This window comes from Ruditapes philippinarum, unplaced genomic scaffold (genome assembly GCF_026571515.1).
Source record: "Ruditapes philippinarum isolate M1 unplaced genomic scaffold, ASM2657151v2 ctg2754_1_1_1_1, whole genome shotgun sequence".
In the NCBI taxonomy this organism is placed as follows: domain Eukaryota; kingdom Metazoa; phylum Mollusca; class Bivalvia; order Venerida; family Veneridae; genus Ruditapes; species Ruditapes philippinarum.
The window spans coordinates 69,765-90,354 of record NW_026865902.1 but is presented as its reverse complement, the minus strand read 5'-3'; the positions used below and the strand labels follow the sequence as shown (position 1 = coordinate 90,354).

General features: G+C 32.6%; 1 protein-coding gene across 1 annotated transcript; it reads left to right on the top strand.

Moving 5' to 3' along the window:
- Positions 1-2,290: 2,290 nt before the first annotated feature.
- On the top strand, positions 2,291-16,419 carry LOC132730695 (presequence protease, mitochondrial-like; the record flags this gene model as incomplete). Its single annotated transcript, XM_060716673.1, has 14 exons — positions 2,291-2,429; positions 3,305-3,421; positions 4,337-4,466; positions 5,035-5,155; positions 6,456-6,532; positions 7,354-7,519; positions 8,021-8,121; positions 9,000-9,112; positions 9,548-9,567; positions 10,127-10,239; positions 11,322-11,444; positions 12,131-12,245; positions 13,234-13,367; positions 15,062-16,419. Coding segments are annotated over 14 exons (1,569 nt in total), but the record flags the coding sequence as incomplete, so codon positions are not given.
- Between the last annotated feature and the right edge of the window lie 4,171 nt (positions 16,420-20,590).

Genomic DNA, 20,590 nt, shown 5'->3' with positions numbered 1-20,590 from the left:
TAAACATCTGAAAAACTTTATTTCCTAAACCGTTTTTAGCGTATGTTAATGAAGTGAAGTATGCCTGTGATAAGTATTATCCAATAGAATTGATCAAACAAAGCAACGCTCTGGCCCTACTGTAATGGTGTAAACGCTTCTCTTGTTGATAATTGGACTGTATTGAATTGACCTTGAACTTGATCAGCAGTTAATTATCCCCCGCCGAAAAAAATTTTCGGCGGAGGATATAGAAATAGTCTCCGTCCGTCCGACCTTCCGTCCTTCCGTCCGACATTTTTGTCCGGAGCATATCTCTAAAAGTATTTGAGTTATCAACTTGAAACTTCATAGGTGGATAGACCTCATTGAGGAGGAGTGCAGTGCACAAGAATGATAACTTACCTTTGCATGATTTTTGAGTTATTGGCCCTTTGTTTTTTTTTCAAAATTGATTTTTTTGTCCAAGAGCATAACTCCAAAAGGCCTATGAGATATTAACATGAAACTTCATAGGTGCATAGATCTCACTCAGGAGGTGTGCAGTGCACAAGAATGATAACTCTACCTTTCATAATTTTTGAGTTATTGCCCTTTGTTATTTTTCAAACCTTAATTTTTCACCTGAGTGGAGCATTAACTCAAAAAGTTTTGAGATATCAACATGAAATGTCATAGGTGGATAGATCTTATTTGAGGAGGAATGTTCCTTCTCGTGCGCAAGAATGATAACTCTTTTTCCTTATACAATTTTTAGCTCGACTTTCCTATGAAAAGGGGAGCTATCCTACTCGCCCGGCGTCGGCGTCGGCGTTGGCGTCACACCTTGGTTAAGTTTTTCGTACCACCCCACTTTATTTCCAGAAGTATTACAAGTATGGCTTTGAAACTTACCATACTTGTTCACCATCATAACCTCCATCTACAGACAAGAGTACATAACTCTGTCAAGGTTTTTGACAGAATTATGGCCCTTTTTTGACTTAGAAAGTGTATTGAGCTTGGTTAAGTTTTTTGTACCACCTCACTTTATTTCAAAACCATTGGAGGTATTGCTTTGAAACTGACCATACATGTTTACCATCACGACCTTCATCAACAGACAAGAGGACATAACTCTGTCAAGGTTTTTGACAGAATTATGTCCCTTTTTGACTTAGAAAATACATTGAATATGGGTAAAATCCACTTATTGCCTTAACTCTTTGAGATATTGCTTTGAAACTTTTAATGCTATTTCACATCATTACCCCCATCTGTACGCAAGAGAAGGTAACTCTGTCAAGGATTTGTTTTAAAAATTAAGGCCTTTTATCGACTTAGAATCTTGGTTAAGTTTTTAGTACCAGTCCACTTTTTGACTGAACTGTTTGAGATATTAATTTGAAAGTTGGAATACTTGTTTACAATCATGATTCCCAAACATGTCCAGGAGAAGGTAATTCTGTCAAAGATTTTATTTGAATTATGGCCATTGTTCACTTTAAAAATACAGAGATTCTTGTATTGCCTTTTACTGCAAAAACTTTTTTTATTGGCAAGCAATAAAAAAGTCGAGCGCGCTGTCTTACGGACAGCTCTTGTTGAGTTATTGCCCTTTGTTTTTTTTCATGCTATTTTGTCCAGAGCTTATCTCAAAAAGTATTTGAGGTATCAACTTGAAACTTCAAAGGTGGATGGATCTCATTGAGGAGGGTGCTGTGCTTAAGAATTGAAAAACTCTACCCTGCATTATTTTTGAGTTATTGCCCTTTTGTTATTTTTTTACAAAATTAATTTTTGTCCAGAGAGCATAAATCAAAAAGCCTTTGAGATATCAAAATGAAACTTCATAGGTGCATAGATCTCACTCAGGAGGTGTGCACTGCACAAGAATGATAACTCTACCTTTTATCATTTTTGAGTATTGCCTTGTTATTTTTCAATTCAATTTTTTTTTTCTCAAAAAGTATTTGAAGGTATCAACTTGAAACTTCATAGGTGGATAGATTTTACTGAGGAGGAATGCAGCACACAAGAATGATTAACCTACTCTGCATTATTTTTTCCAGTTATTGCCCCTTTTTTATTTTCAGCCATCAGTATTCACATAGGTTTCAAATCTGTAATCACTATAGCATCAGTTTTCATTACCAAAAGACCTCTTAAAATGGAGTTATTCTGCTCTACTACATATACATTCTTCCAATGAGCAAACACATTCGGCGGGGGATGACTATGTTGACATGGCTCTTGTTAAAATAATCATCACAATTCGAGGTAGGTTGCTTATTTCATTTACTAAATACACGTTTGACTGTATATTTTATAGGATAACTCTCACAGACTTACAGTTGTAATGAGTCCTGATGAGGAATATGATGAGAAAAGAAAGACGAAAGAACAAGATAAACTCCGGTCATGTATACAAAAACTTAGTGATACAGATAAAGAGAAGATATTTGAATTAGGTAGGTTTGTTTATCAGTAGTTATCTTGCAGGTTTATTAAAGAACTGTCCCAGCATCAGAGATTTTTTTGTAAATCTTTATACATTAAGTTCCAAAATAGAGATTTTTTGAGTCCAACTATTGAAATAAAACATACACTATAATTTGAAATCCCTTAAAATATTACTCCAATTTCAGAATATTAAGTCCATTTTACCATATCATTGACTGAGGAAGAATTAGTTAATCTTTGTCATTTCTTACATAGACCTGAGTGGTCTTTTTTTGTCAAACTTTCATTGTTGATACATCATCATTAACCTTTGCACAGGTAAGGTAAGGGGATAAACATGTTATTATAAAAACATGTGTCTGAAAATTCATAAATGATGTATTCATGAGGGGTGGAAATCCTACGCTCTGTTTGACAAAGTCATAAATATGTTTATCATAAACTAATACTTTTCCCCAAGTATGGTTTGAGTCCAGTAGGTTTTAGCATATATTTATAATCAACATTTAGACTTTGGTCTTAATAATGGACAGATTCCTTTACGACATGACACGGCACCACCTGGTAAGCTCTATTGGTAGAGGGTTGGACTGTGAATTGGCTGACCCAGGTTTGTTGCACAAACTGTATAGACTATAGGTCATTTTTCTTTGTCATTGATCATGAAAATCCTTTATACTGTCATTCACACTGTACATCTGCTCTACCATGCACAGAAGTAACCAGCAGTTCCTTTGTACTGAAAAACTTAAATTGACAGTTTTTGCCTAGCAACAATTGGGCGGCTGAATTTTTGCGTTGGTGAATTTAAAGTGGCTAACTGCCTTCATCCGGAGCATAATTGCAAAAACCAAATAAGGACATATTTTTTGTACACTGACAGGTAAAGAGCTACAGACAACACAGAATGCTGTAGAGGATTTGTCTTGTTTGCCATGTATCAGACTGAATGAAATTGACAAGAAAATTGTGTTAGAGCCAACAGAATCTACTGAATTTGGTATGTGTAAAAGAATAGGCATATAGATGGCTGTTTTTTTAGTACAGACATTTGATTAAAAAATACTTTTTTAATCATTTAGGGACTATAATTATTAATAAGGAAAAAATGTGTTAGAAAATGATCTTTATGGTGATTGCATTAGGGGAAAATAAACATGTAGAGCAGGGCCAGCCTTTAAATTATTTTTGTTTCTCCTCTCTCGACCCATGCCAGTTTGGGTAGGCTAGTTAGGTAGATAGAGTATTTTTTTTTATCCAAATTTTTTTTCTGTCTAAAATTATAGCAAATTCAAAACTAATTGTGAATGCTCAGCATCTGTTTAGAAAAGTTTAAAATTTAGAACCATAATTTCAAAGATTTATTCAACATTATCCATGTTTAGTAAAAAAAAAATTTAAATCTTTTGCTAAGGCTATAAATTTTTCATGGTAGCTGTGATTTTTGTGGGTAGGTAGTGGGAGAGGAAACAAACAATATTTTATTTTAGGCCCAAGTTTTCGAAATTTTAGGAATCTGGAAAAATGTATTGCAAATAATCTGAATTAATTATTAATACAATGTTTATTATGTTTGTGCGATGAAAAGTGCCATAAATTGTATTAAATTTGGTGAGTTTGGTGAAAATATGGCAATTAATAAAATAAAATTTAATAGGATTGGAGAAGATATTGCAAATTGTCATAAATTTGCTGGAATTAGGAAAATGTGTTGCAACTTGTCTGACTGAAAATTAGAAATTTTTAGGACATAAGAAACTTCATGCATTAAAATAGAAATATTTTTACAATTCATTTCTAGACAAAAATTAAAGTACAGAACATTCAAAAATAAATTGTTTATCTCAGGTTTGTAAGCAAAATCAGATGGTAAAAAAAATCTGCCAAATATGATTTATTTTGCGTTATATTTCAGATGGAATTCCTGTTCAATACAGTGCACAGCCGACAAACCAAGTGGCGTATATCAAAATGGTGTCATTCCTTGACCAAGTACCAGAAGAGATGAAGATCTATGTACCACTGTTCACAAATATCATCACTAAGTAAGACATAAAAAAAAATTCAATAACTACTTTGAAAAAAAAATGAGAAGAAACTAAAACAAAAACAAACAAAAAATAACAAAAAAACAAAACTGTGCAGTTTATATTATAAAGTATTTCAATACAGTATTCAAAATGGAAAGTACATTCAGTGTAGTTATTTTATATATTTAATAAACAAGGAAATCATGCAAAATTTGCTGTCAACAATTCTTTCATGATATTTGAACCTTCTCATTTACTGTAGATTATTCAAGAGTGTTTTGAGCTCAACTATTTGTGGAATAGGGAAGACCTATTGTACTCATCTGGGTGTTGTAGTTGCCGTAACACTTTGGTTAAGTTTTTACTTTCAAGTTGGTATCTCCTAAACTACTGAAGGTAATGTGTTGGAACTTCACACACTTATTTAAGAGCATAATACAAGGTCACTTTCTAAGGCCAATAACTCAAACCTGCATTTTGACAGAATTATGTCCCTTTTTGAACTAAGGAAAATTCTACATTATCCAGCACCGAAAAATAATCAATATTTTCTGTTGAAATCTTGTTGATATTTTTTTTCCAGAATGGGTGCAGGTATCTACGACTATAAACAGCTCTCACATCAGATAGAGTTGTACACAGGTGGTCTTAATGCCCAGACTCTGGTGTCACCAGACCCCTCTGACTCACTGGGCTATGACCAGGTATGGTGTCATTTTGATTTAGTCTTGTGTATTTTTTTTACTGTCTTGACATCTTTATCTAATAGCTGCAATAGCAACAACTTCCATTTTAAGTTTCAATTTACGTAAGCTTCATTTTTATTTCTGTGAACGCGTGGCTAAGAATGCCAGCAATTTTCTATAACTAAAGTTATATAGATGGTTCAAGTCTGACGCATAAGAAGGTCATAAGAGCTAAAAGTTGGTTTTAAAAAAGAAAATTTAGAAAAAACTTTTAGATATTAAAATTCTATAATCCTTTTGCTGTCTGGACTTTATTTATAAAATGACAGTGTTTGCTAGGGTAAATTCTAAGAACTAGAACTACTGTATAATAACAGTTAGGTAAATTCTTTTGAAGTGACTGTAGATCATTTCTCCCGCTCTGCTGTGGGTTTGAATCCTGACAGAGACTGAATTGTTTCATGTGAAGAAGCTATTCAGCTAGCCTATAAAATGTTAAAAGTTCTGCTCAGGTGCCTCTTTGTCCCTTACAGGGTTCGTACAGTCTTAAAAAGTGCTTAAATTTGAGTCTCTTTCTTAAAAAGTGCTTAAAAATGTAAAAAAGTGTTTAAAAAAGTCCTTGAATTTGATTACTCTTTTGAAAAGTTCTTAAAAAGTGCTTAAATTTGATAAAAATGTGCTTGAAAATATTTGAATCACAGAATGACATAGTTTTGATAAAAATCAACGGTTAACAAAATAAAAAAAGATCCAATTTAGTATCAAAATCAATGAAATGTTTACTCAAGGTAACAGTAAGTGGACAAATTGCAGTTGTTTTGAACTAATCTGTATTTGATGCACCCTTTGTTGTTCTTGTATAATGTCAGAAAATGTGTATTCAACAAAAAATGATAACAAACTATCCATCATATTTTGAAGATTGTGTCGGTATATGTGCAACAAATGTGCTTGAAAAATGGGAAAACGTGCTTAAATAGTGCTTAAAAAGTCCTTGAATTTTGGCATTGGATGTCTGTACGAACCCTGCCTTAAAATACTACACGAAAAACACCTGAGGTCTTCCTTCACCAGTCATGCTGGAAAGTCGCCAAATGACTCTAACCCTGTCATAATGACTTGATATTAAATAAAACGTTTCTGACTGTGCCATTGACTAATCATTAACCTTACTGGGACCAGTATTTCAAAACTTAGAAAATTATCACCTTACTCGGCAATTCACTTTTACAATTTTTGAACAAAAAGGAAAGCCTTTATAAATACATCTTCTTAGCAATCGTAGGACACCTTTTGTTCACAATCATTCTTTTTTCAGGGTGTCCATTTTTCATCCTACTGCCTGGAAGGAAATTTTGATAGAATGTTAGATCTGTGGACAGAAATATTTGACAGGTAATTGTTTTGTAAGGGCTGGAGAATGTCAGGATGAAATTTAAGTGTTAGTGGGCTGAATGCGAGTGAAAAAAAAGTATATTGTAGGTGCATAAAGGATTAGATTAGAGAGCTTATTTTAAAGGTACATTATGCCTCACAATTTGATAAATTTTCACTTCTTTAAAAAGGGTAAAACATGAAATTTATTATTGTTTAAATAATGGATTTAGGACTCATTAGATGCTTGTTATCTGAAGACGATGGCGCTTAAAGTGAAAATCATTTGTCATAACAGTAGAAAAATGTAAACAAAGAAGTATTTTCACTTCCATACGAAATACTTTATAATCACTATAACTGTTCTAATTGCCAAAAAGCTATAGAAGAAAAAAGATGGTTCATGCAATTGGCCAATAAGTAACTTTTTAAAAACTAATAAAAGTACACCAAAAATAAAAAGCTATTGAGAAATTAAAATAAAAGCATTTCTTGGGCTTAATGGGCCTTTAAGGTGTGTGACTAAAGAGTTAAGTATCAGGTTTAAGGCTTGGCTTTGATGAGTGGGAGGGGTTGTTTGTGCAATAGATTTTTGTTCTTGGAGGCCAAGAAATTAACATGATGTTTACTTTATCAGGTAAAATTAACATGATGTATAGTTTAAATCATGTCAATTTAACATGATGTTTACTTTATCAGGTGCATTTAATATGAAGTAACGTTTATTAGGGCAAATTAACATTTTTACTTTTTTTCAGATTAAATTAACATAATGTTTACAGTGGCGAGTCAAATTAACATTTCTTTTCAGGTCAAAACTATAATGATGTTTTCTATTTCAGGTCAAATGTACGTGACAGTGGTCGCCTTCAGACACTGATCAAAATGTCTGCGGCAGAGTTAGCGGCAGGCCTGTCTAATGCTGGTCACAACTACGCCATGATACACTCTGCGTCATCTCTGACACCTGCTTCACAACTCAGTGAACAGTTCAGTGGTGTTACACAGGTGAAATATCATACTTGTTGTTCAAAGAATAAACTTAAACTTTATACCACTTGTAGTAAATTTAGCAGGTTATTTGTTAAAGATCCTGTATGCTGTAATTGAGGTTGTAACCACACTTAAGTGAAATTTTATACATGTATATAATTATGCTTCTAAAACAATTTTCAAACATTGAAGAATAATATTATGTAAAATATGTACTGCAGATATTTGCCCAAATTTTATGTAATCATTTAAGATATGCATTCATTTCTTATTGAAAAATTTGACTTTATAGAAAATAAATTTCAAATTACCTCCCTTTATTAACATGAAATGTAAATTCGGTAGTATCTTTACAAATAATGCGTTTTGGAACTTACAATATTGATAAATCTTCATTTGAGCATTATACATGTATTTATGATATAAAACTATAAAAAAAATTGAGTTACAGGATCTTTAATTGTACTGAAGAAACTACAGGAAGCATAAAGTAATTTTCAGGTGTGTTTTTTCCAGGCATCTGTAATGAAAAGAGTTGCAGAGTTAGAGGATAATTCAAAAATAATGGAACATTTAATTGAACTTGGACATGAAATACTCAACAAAAACAATTTGAAGTAAGTATGAAGAATTGTTTAATTACGATAAGTTCATGATACAGTTGAACTTTTGCTAAAGTACAGTAGAACTTTGGTAAGTTGAAGGGACTTGCGTAAAAGCTTCGACACATCGGGACTTCGACTCATGAATCGGTCTCAATTTTGTGACAAAATTTCTTTCCGTGACTAGTCCTAATTAAAAGATCTATAACGTAAGGTATTTCATGTTTTCCTTAATTATTCTGATATTTTACATTTTACAATGATAAATATAACATGTTAAATAACGTTTTTCACGGCTTATTATTTGGACTACCAGTTGACGTATACAATGAAGTTACAAAAGGCCTAACAATACGAAAGAGGGATAACTAAACCAGCTTATAGTAAATATTTCGCGTGTTATTATCACGCAACACAGGGTCACAGAAGTTCTCAAATGAAAGTAGTTCTTACTGTTTACTTTCAAATACCACTACGGCAATTAAAAATGAATGGATTGTAAATATTAACAATACTGTATTTCTTGTTCTGATAATTTCAATGCACATTGTGTCACACGTTTGTTGCCATATTATTGTGGTATTGTAGTTGTATATATTGTAAATTATGTTTTTCTTAGAGGCCCACATGGAAGATTGGGGAACCAAATGTGTAGCCTTGATAAATAAAGCCTTTACTTACTAACTTACTTACTTACTAAATGTACTGTGTTTTCATGAGCTGATTATGACCTTGTTAAAATTCATAATAAATTTGCTTTTATAAACAAAATGTTTTATTTTTATAGACTGTGTATATTTTTATTTGTATAGACTCATTAGACTGTGTATAATTTTTATAGACTGTGTATAATTTTTATTTTTATAGACTGTGTATAATTTTTATTTTTATAGACTGTGTATAAATGCCACACCTGACTTCATGCCCACTGCACTGGAGAAGGTGGAGGAGTTTATAAACTCATTACATGGTCATAGAAAACCAGAGCATCATTTTGTAAAACCCCACCCCTAAACTGTAATAAAATTTTTATAAAATGTATGTAAAATCCACAAAAAAAAAGTGTATTAAAAAAAGAAAAAAAGGATACCTAAATTTAGTGTAATTCAAACGAATTTATTGAAAAAAGGTTGGGAATAACGGAGGGGCTCTATTTGTTTTAAAATTCAAAAGTTTGATAAATTTAATATTGAACTTACACGAATATTATATTCTATTTATCACATATCCAAAAAATAAAAGACATTTAAAGTATAAAAGGATCATTTTTCATTGACTATAGTGTAACACTAACATTAAGCGCGTTTTTATGCTATGTTTGTATAATTCAAATGACATCACATCAAAATATATGCACGGCGGTGAAATACTTTTAATCAGTCGCAAAATCAGCATGTATATGATATGTGATAAAACCCTTTACTGTATACATGTATGTAAGTAAAACCCCACACTACACATGTAAGTAAAATCTGATACTGGAAGTGAAACCCTACATGTGTAACTAAAACCCTAAACTGTATACATGTATGTTAGTAAAACCCTACACTACACATGTAAGGAAAGTATTCCTGAAAGTGACCAATGATGTCAGTAAACCCTTTACTGTATATGAAGGTAAAACTCATGTTCAAGTGATTTAATGCCTTTAATGCTACAAAATCTGCAAGATTTCATACAAAATAAGATAGTAATTTAAATTTTAGAAAGCTTTCAAACTGATAATAGAAGATAATTTTTTTTTTCTATTTTTCTCGATATTGGAGCAAAGAAAAAACTACTTATGTTGCAAGCAAATTGGATTTGCCCAGAAGAAAAGTTTTCAGATATAAAGAAGTAATGTTTGGAAAAAATAAAAGCAACAACAAGTAAATTGAGAGTTTTGAATAACTATTGATACAGTTTTAGGGAATGTGTATGGGAGAGAACTTTACAGCAATTAGGAATAGGTCCTTTTACCCAACAAGTCTAAAATAGAAAGTAAAACCTATTGTACACTTTTTTGTTGTTCTTTTTTCAGGTAACTAAATTTGAAGCAAAAAGTCAGAAGACCCAAATTGAGCTACCTTTCTCAGTGAACTACATGAGTAAAAGTGTGAAAATAGTTCCATACACCCACACAGACTTTGCATCGTACGTAAATAATTTAAGAGTATCATGATTTCCTATTTTTGTTTTCGGAATTTCATAACGAGGTAGTTCATTACATAAATTTTGAGGTATCGGCAAGCAGCATTTTTGCCTCCATTGAGAGAAGAATACAATTGTACATATTTGATTTCTTCATAAATAATGACAATTTTAATCAAACATAGTTCTTACTACAGGGAAAAAAATTATTCCTAAGTTACAGGTCTTGTGATTAAATCATAAAAGGTACAATATTCACTAACATAAGGTATAAGTCATAAGTTGTGCGCTGTTTCGCAATTGGAGCAAAGCACATTCACAATCTCAGTTTTCCTGAAGTAAGGCAATACTTTTTACACCCTCATTGTTGTTTCATGTCCTATGTTTATTTGTACCAGGAATGTTTAGACTTGTTTTAAGTGGTAGAAGACTTGTTTTACATGGTAGAGATATGAAAATTATAAACAGTATACAGAAAGTAATGCATGAAAAGGGACACACAAATCCAGCCATTGTCTAACTGTAAAATCAAGAGACCTTGATTGGCTTTGTGTACAGAATTAAACTATACAAGAACAGGAGAGCAGGAAAACTCAGGAGTATAATGTACCACTAGCCAACCAGTTAAAGTCCCCATAGCTGTGGGTTCAAAATCCCAACAGTTACTTGGGATTCTTTCATGTGAGGTAAATGAAGGTCAATAGTTTTACTAAGGTGCCTGCTCATGCCTGAAATAATGCAGGAAGGGATATGTTAGATCTATGTCGACCAGCAAAGCTTGAAGGTCATTGTATCACCTTTACAGTGCCAATGTTACTCAAAATCCAAGGAAACAAGCGAATAGATAATGTGCCACTGCCATATCGGATGCTTTATGACTGTAAAACATAATACACTGCATTCATTTAGCAGTTTGTAGTGTTGGCTGTAAAACCGTGGTATATTGTATTTTCTACGGTATTTTGTCTAGGACTTAATTTATATTGTTATCATAAAAAATTTATACACAACAATAGTAACTTATGTCTGTATATTTTTATTTTTGAAAAAAAAATTATTAGGTAACTATGTATCTTTTTTTTCAGACTGAGGGTGTTGTCTAGATTGTTGTCATGGAAATTCCTACACAGAGAAATCCGAGAAAAAGGCGGGGCTTATGGAGGCGGTGCTACCTGTTCAAATGGAATCCTGAGTTTCTTCTCTTACAGGTCAGTTTTATAGTATCACAACTTCTCAACCATTAGCCTGATAAAGGCAACGGATTCTATCCATTAATTTAATGAAGCAGGGTGTCTGTGGCCGAAAGGTTAAGGTTATTGACTTCAAACCACTTGCCGCTCACCGCTGTGGGTTTGAATCCTGACAGGGACTTTGGATTCTTTCATGTGTGTAAGCTATCCTCAGCTAGCTTACGGAACGTCGGTGGTTCTACTCAGGTGCCCGTTCATACCTGAAATAATGCACGGAAGGGCACCTGAGGTCTTCCTCTACCAGTAAAGCTGGAACGTCGCCATATGACCTATACTGTGTTGGTGTGATGTAAAACCCAATCAAACAAACATATTTATTCAACCAGTTCAGACCAAGATTAGCCAGCAAATGCATGTCATCTTATCATGGTCTAAACTGTTTTCTATTCAGTCAGTATTTATTAATTGAAATATTTCCCTAAAAATGATGAATGGTTTTATCCAGGATCAAAAGATAGGCAAGTCCCTTTAGTGTGGTGAATGTTAAATAAAAGACACATATAGTGGCTTGAAAGGTTCTATAATAATGTGATAATTGTATTGTTTTCACTGCTTGTATTTTCTATGTACAAATGTATCTGACTGCAGATCAACGCCACCAACATCAATTTGAGTAAGATCGTTTATTCAATATTTTTTTCCAGAGACCCTAATTCCATGGAAACATTGGAAGTATTTGATAGGTCAATACAATGGGCAGCAAATGGTGACTTTAGTGATACAGACGTGGATGAGGCTAAAATTGCGGTGTTTCAACAGGTAGATTGTAGCGGCAAAGAGAAAAAAATAATTCTGTAACGTTGTTACAAACTAAGTATTTCAGTAAATTTATCTTGAAAAAGTGCATCATATCACTGTTAAGCCTTCTTCACAACAGCATTCCGAGAGCTATTTATGAAGCGCCAGTGATGTTCGTTTCTAAAAATAGAAGATTGAGAAAGGAATCATCCACTTTACTTATTTATATAATTATATAGAGTGGACCTTAAGATAAGAAATATCGAGGGGTTTACTTATTGTTTATGTATTTTATCATTTTAGCGCAAATTTCATTTTCCACCTGAATTCTTTTGATTTCACAATTATACGAAACAATTTGTTTAAAAATAACATATTTTACCTTTAGAAAAGCTAAAGGCCCCTTTAGAAAAACAAACTTGATATGAACGAAAGAAAAACATGTGATTTGCATGTGAAGAAACCATCTAGTTAGCTTGAAGAAGGTGGATTTATAGACTAAGGTGCCCACTAGTTTTGTATCTGGTATCATGAGTTGCAAGCATTTTAGAACAAATCTTCTTGCATATTAGACTGGCGTTTCCATTAGTTTTATTCATGCAGGAAATTTTGTCTGGCATGGGGGTGCCCTAAATGAGTTGCGTGCTGTACAATGGCACGTTTAGGATGACATAATTTTTCCGTTATGAATGAAGTTGTAATTTCATATGCAGGTGTAATGACATTAATTTCCATGGAAAATTGTTTTTATTAAGGTAAAGAGTTTAAAATATGTTAGAATATGCAAGAAAAGATATCTGACATATGTATGTTTGCTGTTCGGATCAGAATATCCGTCCCTCGGGAACTTGTCCCTAGGTAGGTCCCTTCGGGAAGATATTCCCATTCAAACTGCAACATATGACAGATACTATTATGTTAACCAATAAGTGTCTAACAATTAGGGTTTTTTGCAATATTTACTGTATGTCAATTCAATAAGTAACAAAAATTGTTGTTGTTGTTTCAGTCTGATAAGCCAGTTCCCCCAGGTCAGATTGGTTCCACATTATTTCTGTCCAATATTTCTGATGGAATGAGGCAAGAAGCCAGGAACCAGCTATTTGGTGTTACAAAAGAAAATCTCATTGAAGCTGCTCAGGAGTAAGTTATTTTGTTTGTTTGTTTGTTTGGTTTGTAAGTTGGTGGTTGTATGGTTGGTTGGTTTTTTGGTTGGTTGGTTTAACAGTGCACCAGCACAATTTAGGTCATATGGCAGAAATAACAGGAAATATGATTTTGGCTAAAAGCAACACCAGGGGTCAAAACCTCACATGCTGGAGCTAAGAGACACATAGACTCCAGTAATTCGAACCTATACATGCGCCTCTTATGATCACATAGGGATATAAGGTTCTTTCAATTCTGATGCCTCAACATTTAAATGAAACCCCTCAGCCACAATGGGGAATATCTCTGAAGTAAGTGAGGTTATATATTAAAAGTAAGTGAGGTTATATATCAAAAGTAAGTGAGGTTATATATCAAAAGTAAGTGAGGTTAATTCTCTGAAGTGTGCAAAAATAAGTACTTGAGAGCTAAATGAAGGTATATCCCACAAATATTTAGGTTATATAAATATGGCACATTGTGCAATAGCCTTCGATCTGAAGGTAACACTGTTCTAAAAATAGATTTTACCTAATCACCACTACATCACCTGTACTGACTTTCGGACAAGGGATTAGGGAGTACACATTATACATGATGTTAATCAGTGTATATTTACTGTGTTTACATGCAATATTTCAAGAAATTGTAGAATGCAAACAAGTTGGAAATGGAATTTAGTGTGAAAAGATAAGGGACAACTACACACTTTACTTTTTTAAAGTTAAATTTAAACATATGTCACAATCTGCTCTGGCCCTCTATATACATCTTTACACCTTGTCATAAAACAAAGTTTAAAAAATGCACCAGTAATTGGCGATGATTTTTAACAACAAAATTTTTGTGTGAGACATTTAAAATAAAAAAACAAATGTATTTATTGTCTATACGTAAACAGTGTTATGGTAAATCACGGACCTCAATAATTATGATCAATTCAGTTTAAATATACATTGCAAGCCATGCATGGTACGGTATACATTATTTCTCTGAGAAACATAAGTACTAGAATCGGCCATTTTTTATTAGTTAAAATAGGAAATGCAGAGTTGCTTATTCTAAAATTATTAAAGAATTAGTATTAATCATAATCGAAATACTCGTAGCAAATTTTGGGTGGGATAGTCATGACTTCTCCAATCTGCGTATTTTTACTAGAAACAAAATTTTGTACGTTATAACCTGGGACCAGAAAGATACTCTTTCATTTTTAGTCCCCATTTCTTAAAATCATACCATTCATATCACTAGTTTTAATTTTGATAAACAGTGAAAACAAATTGCCAAGCGCCGCATTATTTCTCAATCATTGACATGCAGGGGAAAGTACTTGCCCCCGAAAGTTAGTTCTTTCTTCACCATATCATCTTTATTTTCTGATGGTTTTAACCATGTCAATCATTGCTGTTACGCAAATTTAACTCCAGGACATCATTTCCATTGAGAGAAATGTGAATAAAAGTATTCTTAACTATTACATGTTGTATAATCTACATGTAGATTAACCAGTTTCCTTGTCCGAAAGTTATCGATATGTGGCTATTTTTAGAATAGGTCTCTTATCAGTGACGTATACGATGCTTATCTCAGATCGTTCCCTATTATACTACATGTTTGTAAGGTCGATTCACACAATAATTGAATTGTTGACAAAATTTTAAAACAGATGTACATTTATTTTGTAGGTACTTGCTTCCTGGGAACCGGCCTTCTTCTTTGTCCTTCCTCGGGCCGGAAAACAGCAATATTTCTGGAAACAAAGAATGGAAAGTGATCAAGGAATGAATCTTGTTTAGTTATTAGTTGAGTTATCTGCCCTTGAGTGGGCCCAATGAGCCAGGCCGTAAATATAGGACAAAAATCTCATGGACGATCGAGAACACTAATATTATAATTTATCTTTTAGACCAGGGCTTTCCATACTTATACACTTATTTATACAACTGCAATTGCCAGTCATGTTTATTATTTGGGATATGAGGGAATGGGAGTTATGAATCTTAATGAGCAATAAAAAAAATCAAAAAAACATTTTTGATGGTATTAGGTGGTATGTTATAGTTACATGTTTTAACCATTTCACTGTCAAAACTGTGAGGGTACAAAAGAGCGTACTGGACTATAATCTAATAAATTTAAATTACTTGTTAAAAGAATAAATGCTGATTTTTGACATTTATATTGTACTATACAATGTAGATTCTGTATTCTTTTTATGGAAGAAAATAAATTGCAGATAAAATGATTTATTGCAAATGTCAAAACAAAAATGTGAGAGAAAAAAATGTAAGTATTATAGGCTAACAGGCCATAGGTTGGATATACTTGTCTTACTAATTGTGTTCATTAACAATTTAAATCAAGCATATTCAAGTGTTCAGTAGTAAGAATTTACAAAATAAAATTTGTCAAGAGCGGCAAAGCTAATTAATTGGTTGAAATTACTTTTATGAACAGTCGTATTACTTGACTGATTAAATAAAGCCACTTTACCAAAGAGAATTTGTTTATGATTATTTTGAAATACTGCAATCCTTTAGAACAAAAGGTCATTACAAACTTACAAATACAAAAATACAAGATAGTGATTTATTAAATACTCAAGATAGCAAATAAATTGGAAGAGGTTGTTATTCATTTGTTACTGTATTTTAGTTATTAAATACTGTTGTAATAATGTTTTAAATTATATTAGAGTTTATATTAACATTTTGTCCAGGAATAACAGAATTGTAAGAAAAAATATAGCATCTGTAATGATGAAAATAATTTCAATTGCAGAAATAGTAATCAATTACTTTTACATTTGACATGAAGTAATTGAATTGTAATAGTTATTATAATAATGTTAATGTTTTCAATTGTTTAGAGTTTAGTTTGACTTGGGGTAATAATATTTGTAAAAAAAAAGGAACAAACAAATCTGTTATGATGATTTCAATTCTAGAAATAGTAATCAATTACTTTTGACACAAAGTAATTGATTTGTAACGGTAATTGCATTTATAATGTTTTTAAGTTGTTGTGAATTTAGACATTTTGTCAGAGGATTTGTAAAAAAATTAACATCCGTTATTATTTGTGCAATTGTAGTTATTGTGATTATTTACTTTTGGAATTGTAATGATTATTTTTGTTTGTCATGAAGAGTATCAAAAAATTTGTCAAGAAACTATTTAAATGTAATTACGTAGTACTTACATAATAGTGTTTTACTTAATACATGTATGTAGAATTAAGAAATATTTGTCATTGAGGACATTTTTAGAAATAGAAAGAAAATCAAGAATTCAATGCTGCAGGTACTGTCACAATTCAGTGAATTCATTGACTTTGTGTCCTTTGCCCCTCACTGTTGGGGGTTAAAATCCTGCCAGGGACTTTTACTTCTTTTATGTGAGAAAGCTATCTAGGATTCTGATTGAAAATTTTTGGTTTAACATGGGAACTTGTTTATGCCTGAATTAACCCTTAGACATAGCATTCTGGGGGGAAACTAAATTTACCCATGGGGTTGTGCAAGTCAAGATCAGCTATCTGATCATGGTCTGCACTGTTTGCTATTCAGTAAGTACTTATTATGAAATGATACCTAAAATTGAAGAATGGTTTTGTCCAGATTGAAATATGGACAAGTTCATTTAAGATATTTGGGGTGGTGAGGGTTAATGTACAAAAGGGCACCTGAGGTCTTCCTACACCAGGGACGCCGAAAAATTGCAATATGCCTTTTTCAGTGTCAATGATGTTAAACCAAACCAAAAACATCTGAAAGCAATGAATTCATAAAAAAAGAAAAATCTATGTGACATTGATTTCTTGAAAGAAAAAATAGTGCGGGTTGTTTTTTTATGCCCCCACAGGGTGGGAGCATATAGCGTTGCACTTGTCCGTCCGTCCGTATGTCTGTCCGTCTGTACGTCCCAAAATCTTGTGAACGCAAACTCCTCTTAAACAGATGGACATTTTTGTTAACTTACAGGGAGAACAACCTTAATGTGTAGATGGGAGTAAAGGAAAGAATTTTGCTGCGACCAAATTTAACAGAATATGCCCTTTGTTGATTTTTCACTGATCATACTATGCTAGAAATTTTCGTGAACACAACTGCCTCTTAAACCGGATTTGCAGAGTTTGCTAAACTTCCATGGGTTGAACACCTTAATGTGTAGATGCTAGAAAAGGAAGGAATTTGCGCATGCGACCAAATTTAAACAGAATGTATTGGCCCTTTGTTGTTTTCACTATATACTATGAGATTTTGTGAACACAACTCCTCTTAAACCGGATGGCAGATTTTGCTTAAACTTCCAGGGATGAACAACCTTAATGTGTAGATGGTAGTAAAGGAAGGAATCTTTGCTGCAACCAAATTTAACAGAATTATGGCCCTTTGTTGATTTTTTCACTATATACCATATATATGTTGTCAGTGGGGGCATCCGTGTCCTTTGGACACAGTTCTAGTTCTGTGTAAGTTTTTATCTGTTTTGAATTTAAATAGTTAAATAGTAGTTTATTTCAAATAATTTCACATACATATTATGTATACAAATGCAAATAACTTGAGCAATGTAGACATACTTATATATTGTAGAAAAAGGGTCTAAAGTTTAGCTTATAACAGGCAGAAAGAAATTGGCATATATTTTTTCTTTTTTACCTTATTTTTATATTTTTAATGGTCAGATATATTAACAACCCATATGACTGTATTAAACCGAAACAAATAGATAATAATGCACATAGCAGAAGCATATAAGTTGTCCACAGAATTTATTGTTTGAGTACATGACTTAACAATGTGTAGAAACATATGTGAAATAAAGCTTTAATAAGACTTTCTGGGAACAAATGAAACTTTTTTATATTGGTTCATTATTATTATTCTTCCATTAAAAAAAATTGTTAAAACATTTTTATTTCACTTAAAAACTGTTGAAATTGATTTAATAATATAGAAGTTTAGGTTGCATTTATATATTATGTTGGATTCAACTTGAATTGTAGTGATGTGAATTATATGTGAAAAAATATATGTTTTAGTAATGTTAAAAAATCATATTGTGCTGTTTTGTCATTGGTGCATGTTTTTGAATATTAAAAGTTTTAGGAAAGAATGTTTTTGTCATAATTTTTATTTGTACATTGATGAGACACTGACCTTTTGAGTCCCTCCACTTCAGAATGCTCCCTTTGTGGCTGACATGTTGTCTTTAATGGTGTAGGCATCAGAATTACAGCCATCGTTTATCCCTGCATGATCGTAAGAGGCGCCTAAATGGGATTGAATAACTGGAGTCTATGCATCTCTTAGCTCCAGCAGGAAGGGTGGTTTTGACCACTGGTGTTGCTTTGAAGATTGTAACACCCCAGGTTAGCACAAGAGAACTTTTATTTCTTTGATTTGTACATAGTTTATCATCATATACAGCATATAATTTCTGAGTAACAAATACTTTTCTGCACAATCAATCAATGTAATAATATACATTGTAATAAAACAACATTAATGATAGTATGCAAATATAATTAGGTTGGTTGTTATTTAGCCTCATTTAAATTAGGATGAACATATCAAAAAATATGAAAGAGACCAAATTTTGTATTATCATTGAACGTTATTATCCCCCACTGAAGGAATCGGGAGGGGGATATTGTTTTGGCGTTGTCCGTCCGTCCGCACTACCGGATAGGAATGGGGGCAATCTAACTAAACAGAACAAAAGAGAACAATAAACAATAGAGTTAAGGGCCATTAGCCCTCTATTAAACAAAAGAAAATAGAAAAGGCCCCTTAATTTCTTTTCCCCTCTAGTTCTCTGCAACAACTGGCTGGAATTCAAAGAAACTTTATGGGAATCTGCAATACCAAGAGTAGAAGCGCACCTATATCTTCCCCCCACCCCCCAACCCGCACCACCTCCCCCCATCCCTATACCCATTCAACAACCCTTGAGCTCCTACCTCTCCAAAACAATGTAAACTGCAGTATTTTTCATTTGGAATTTGATATATGCTTTTAATTCAATTCTCTTTATACCTCTCAAGTAAAAAACAAAACAAGAGCACCTCTAGGTGGAACATTATATGCCTGAAAGTGTTTTTTGTTGTTTTTTTTTAAGTAAAGGATGAAGCATTAATTTTGTAAGACCTGGGAATTTAATAAAGTATTACCTCCTTCAAATACCAATCCTCCTATGAAGTTTGAATATTCAATGGAACTTAAGTGTTCTGGAAACTGTTTTCAGTTTTAAAAGAAAAATGACCTTGACCTTTGACCTTGTGGCCCCAAAATCAATAGTGGTCTTTTACCCAATATGGACAATCATCCTATGAAGTTTGAACACTGTGGGCCAAATGTAACTTCAGTTATGCTCCGGAAACTGTTTTCAGTTTTAAGGTAATAGTGACCTTGACCTTGTGACCCCAAAATCAATAGGGGTCTTCTACCCAATATGCTTACCAAATTACTAACAGAAGGACGCCAGGGGGTATAACATAATATGCCCGAAATTTTTTCGGGCATATAAAAATAATACATATATATTAAAAAAAGTCATACCCCGTAAAAAATATACATATATTTTTAGTAAATGATATATTTACCATTTTTTTAAAAACATTTTTGTGGCGTGTGAAGGAAATTAAATTAAATGCATACAGTATATCAAAATACTGCAGTTTACATTATTTTGGTTAGATAGGAGTGTTGTAGAGCAGGTAAAAGGAGGGAAGGGGTTGGTGGTAACCATTCAACACTCGATCATGTGTTGATGGTTGAATTCTACATACCAGCTGACCTGTAAAAATGTACATAAGGTGGACTTTTACGTCAAGATTTACTGTATACATTGACATTGGACCAGACGGTCGATCTGGCCTTTCAAAGTAGTCGTACAACCTGAGTGAACGGTAGTACAGAGTTTTTCCTATGAAGTTTGGTTGAATGACGCTGAGGATATTTTGAATATATAAACTCATTGAACATAGCGAACAGGTCAGGCAATTGATCATGTTTATTTCACTAATTACATCTTTAACAAGTTTTAATTTATATAAACATGATGCAAGATTAAATTTTAATAATTTTGTACGATTACAGTTTCCGTAAAATTAACTTTTCATGATTTTTATTACCTCCCTTTATAAATTTTATATCTTCTCCCTTTACTGGCATTAAATTAAGAATTATTTAAATCCTAGGTATTAAA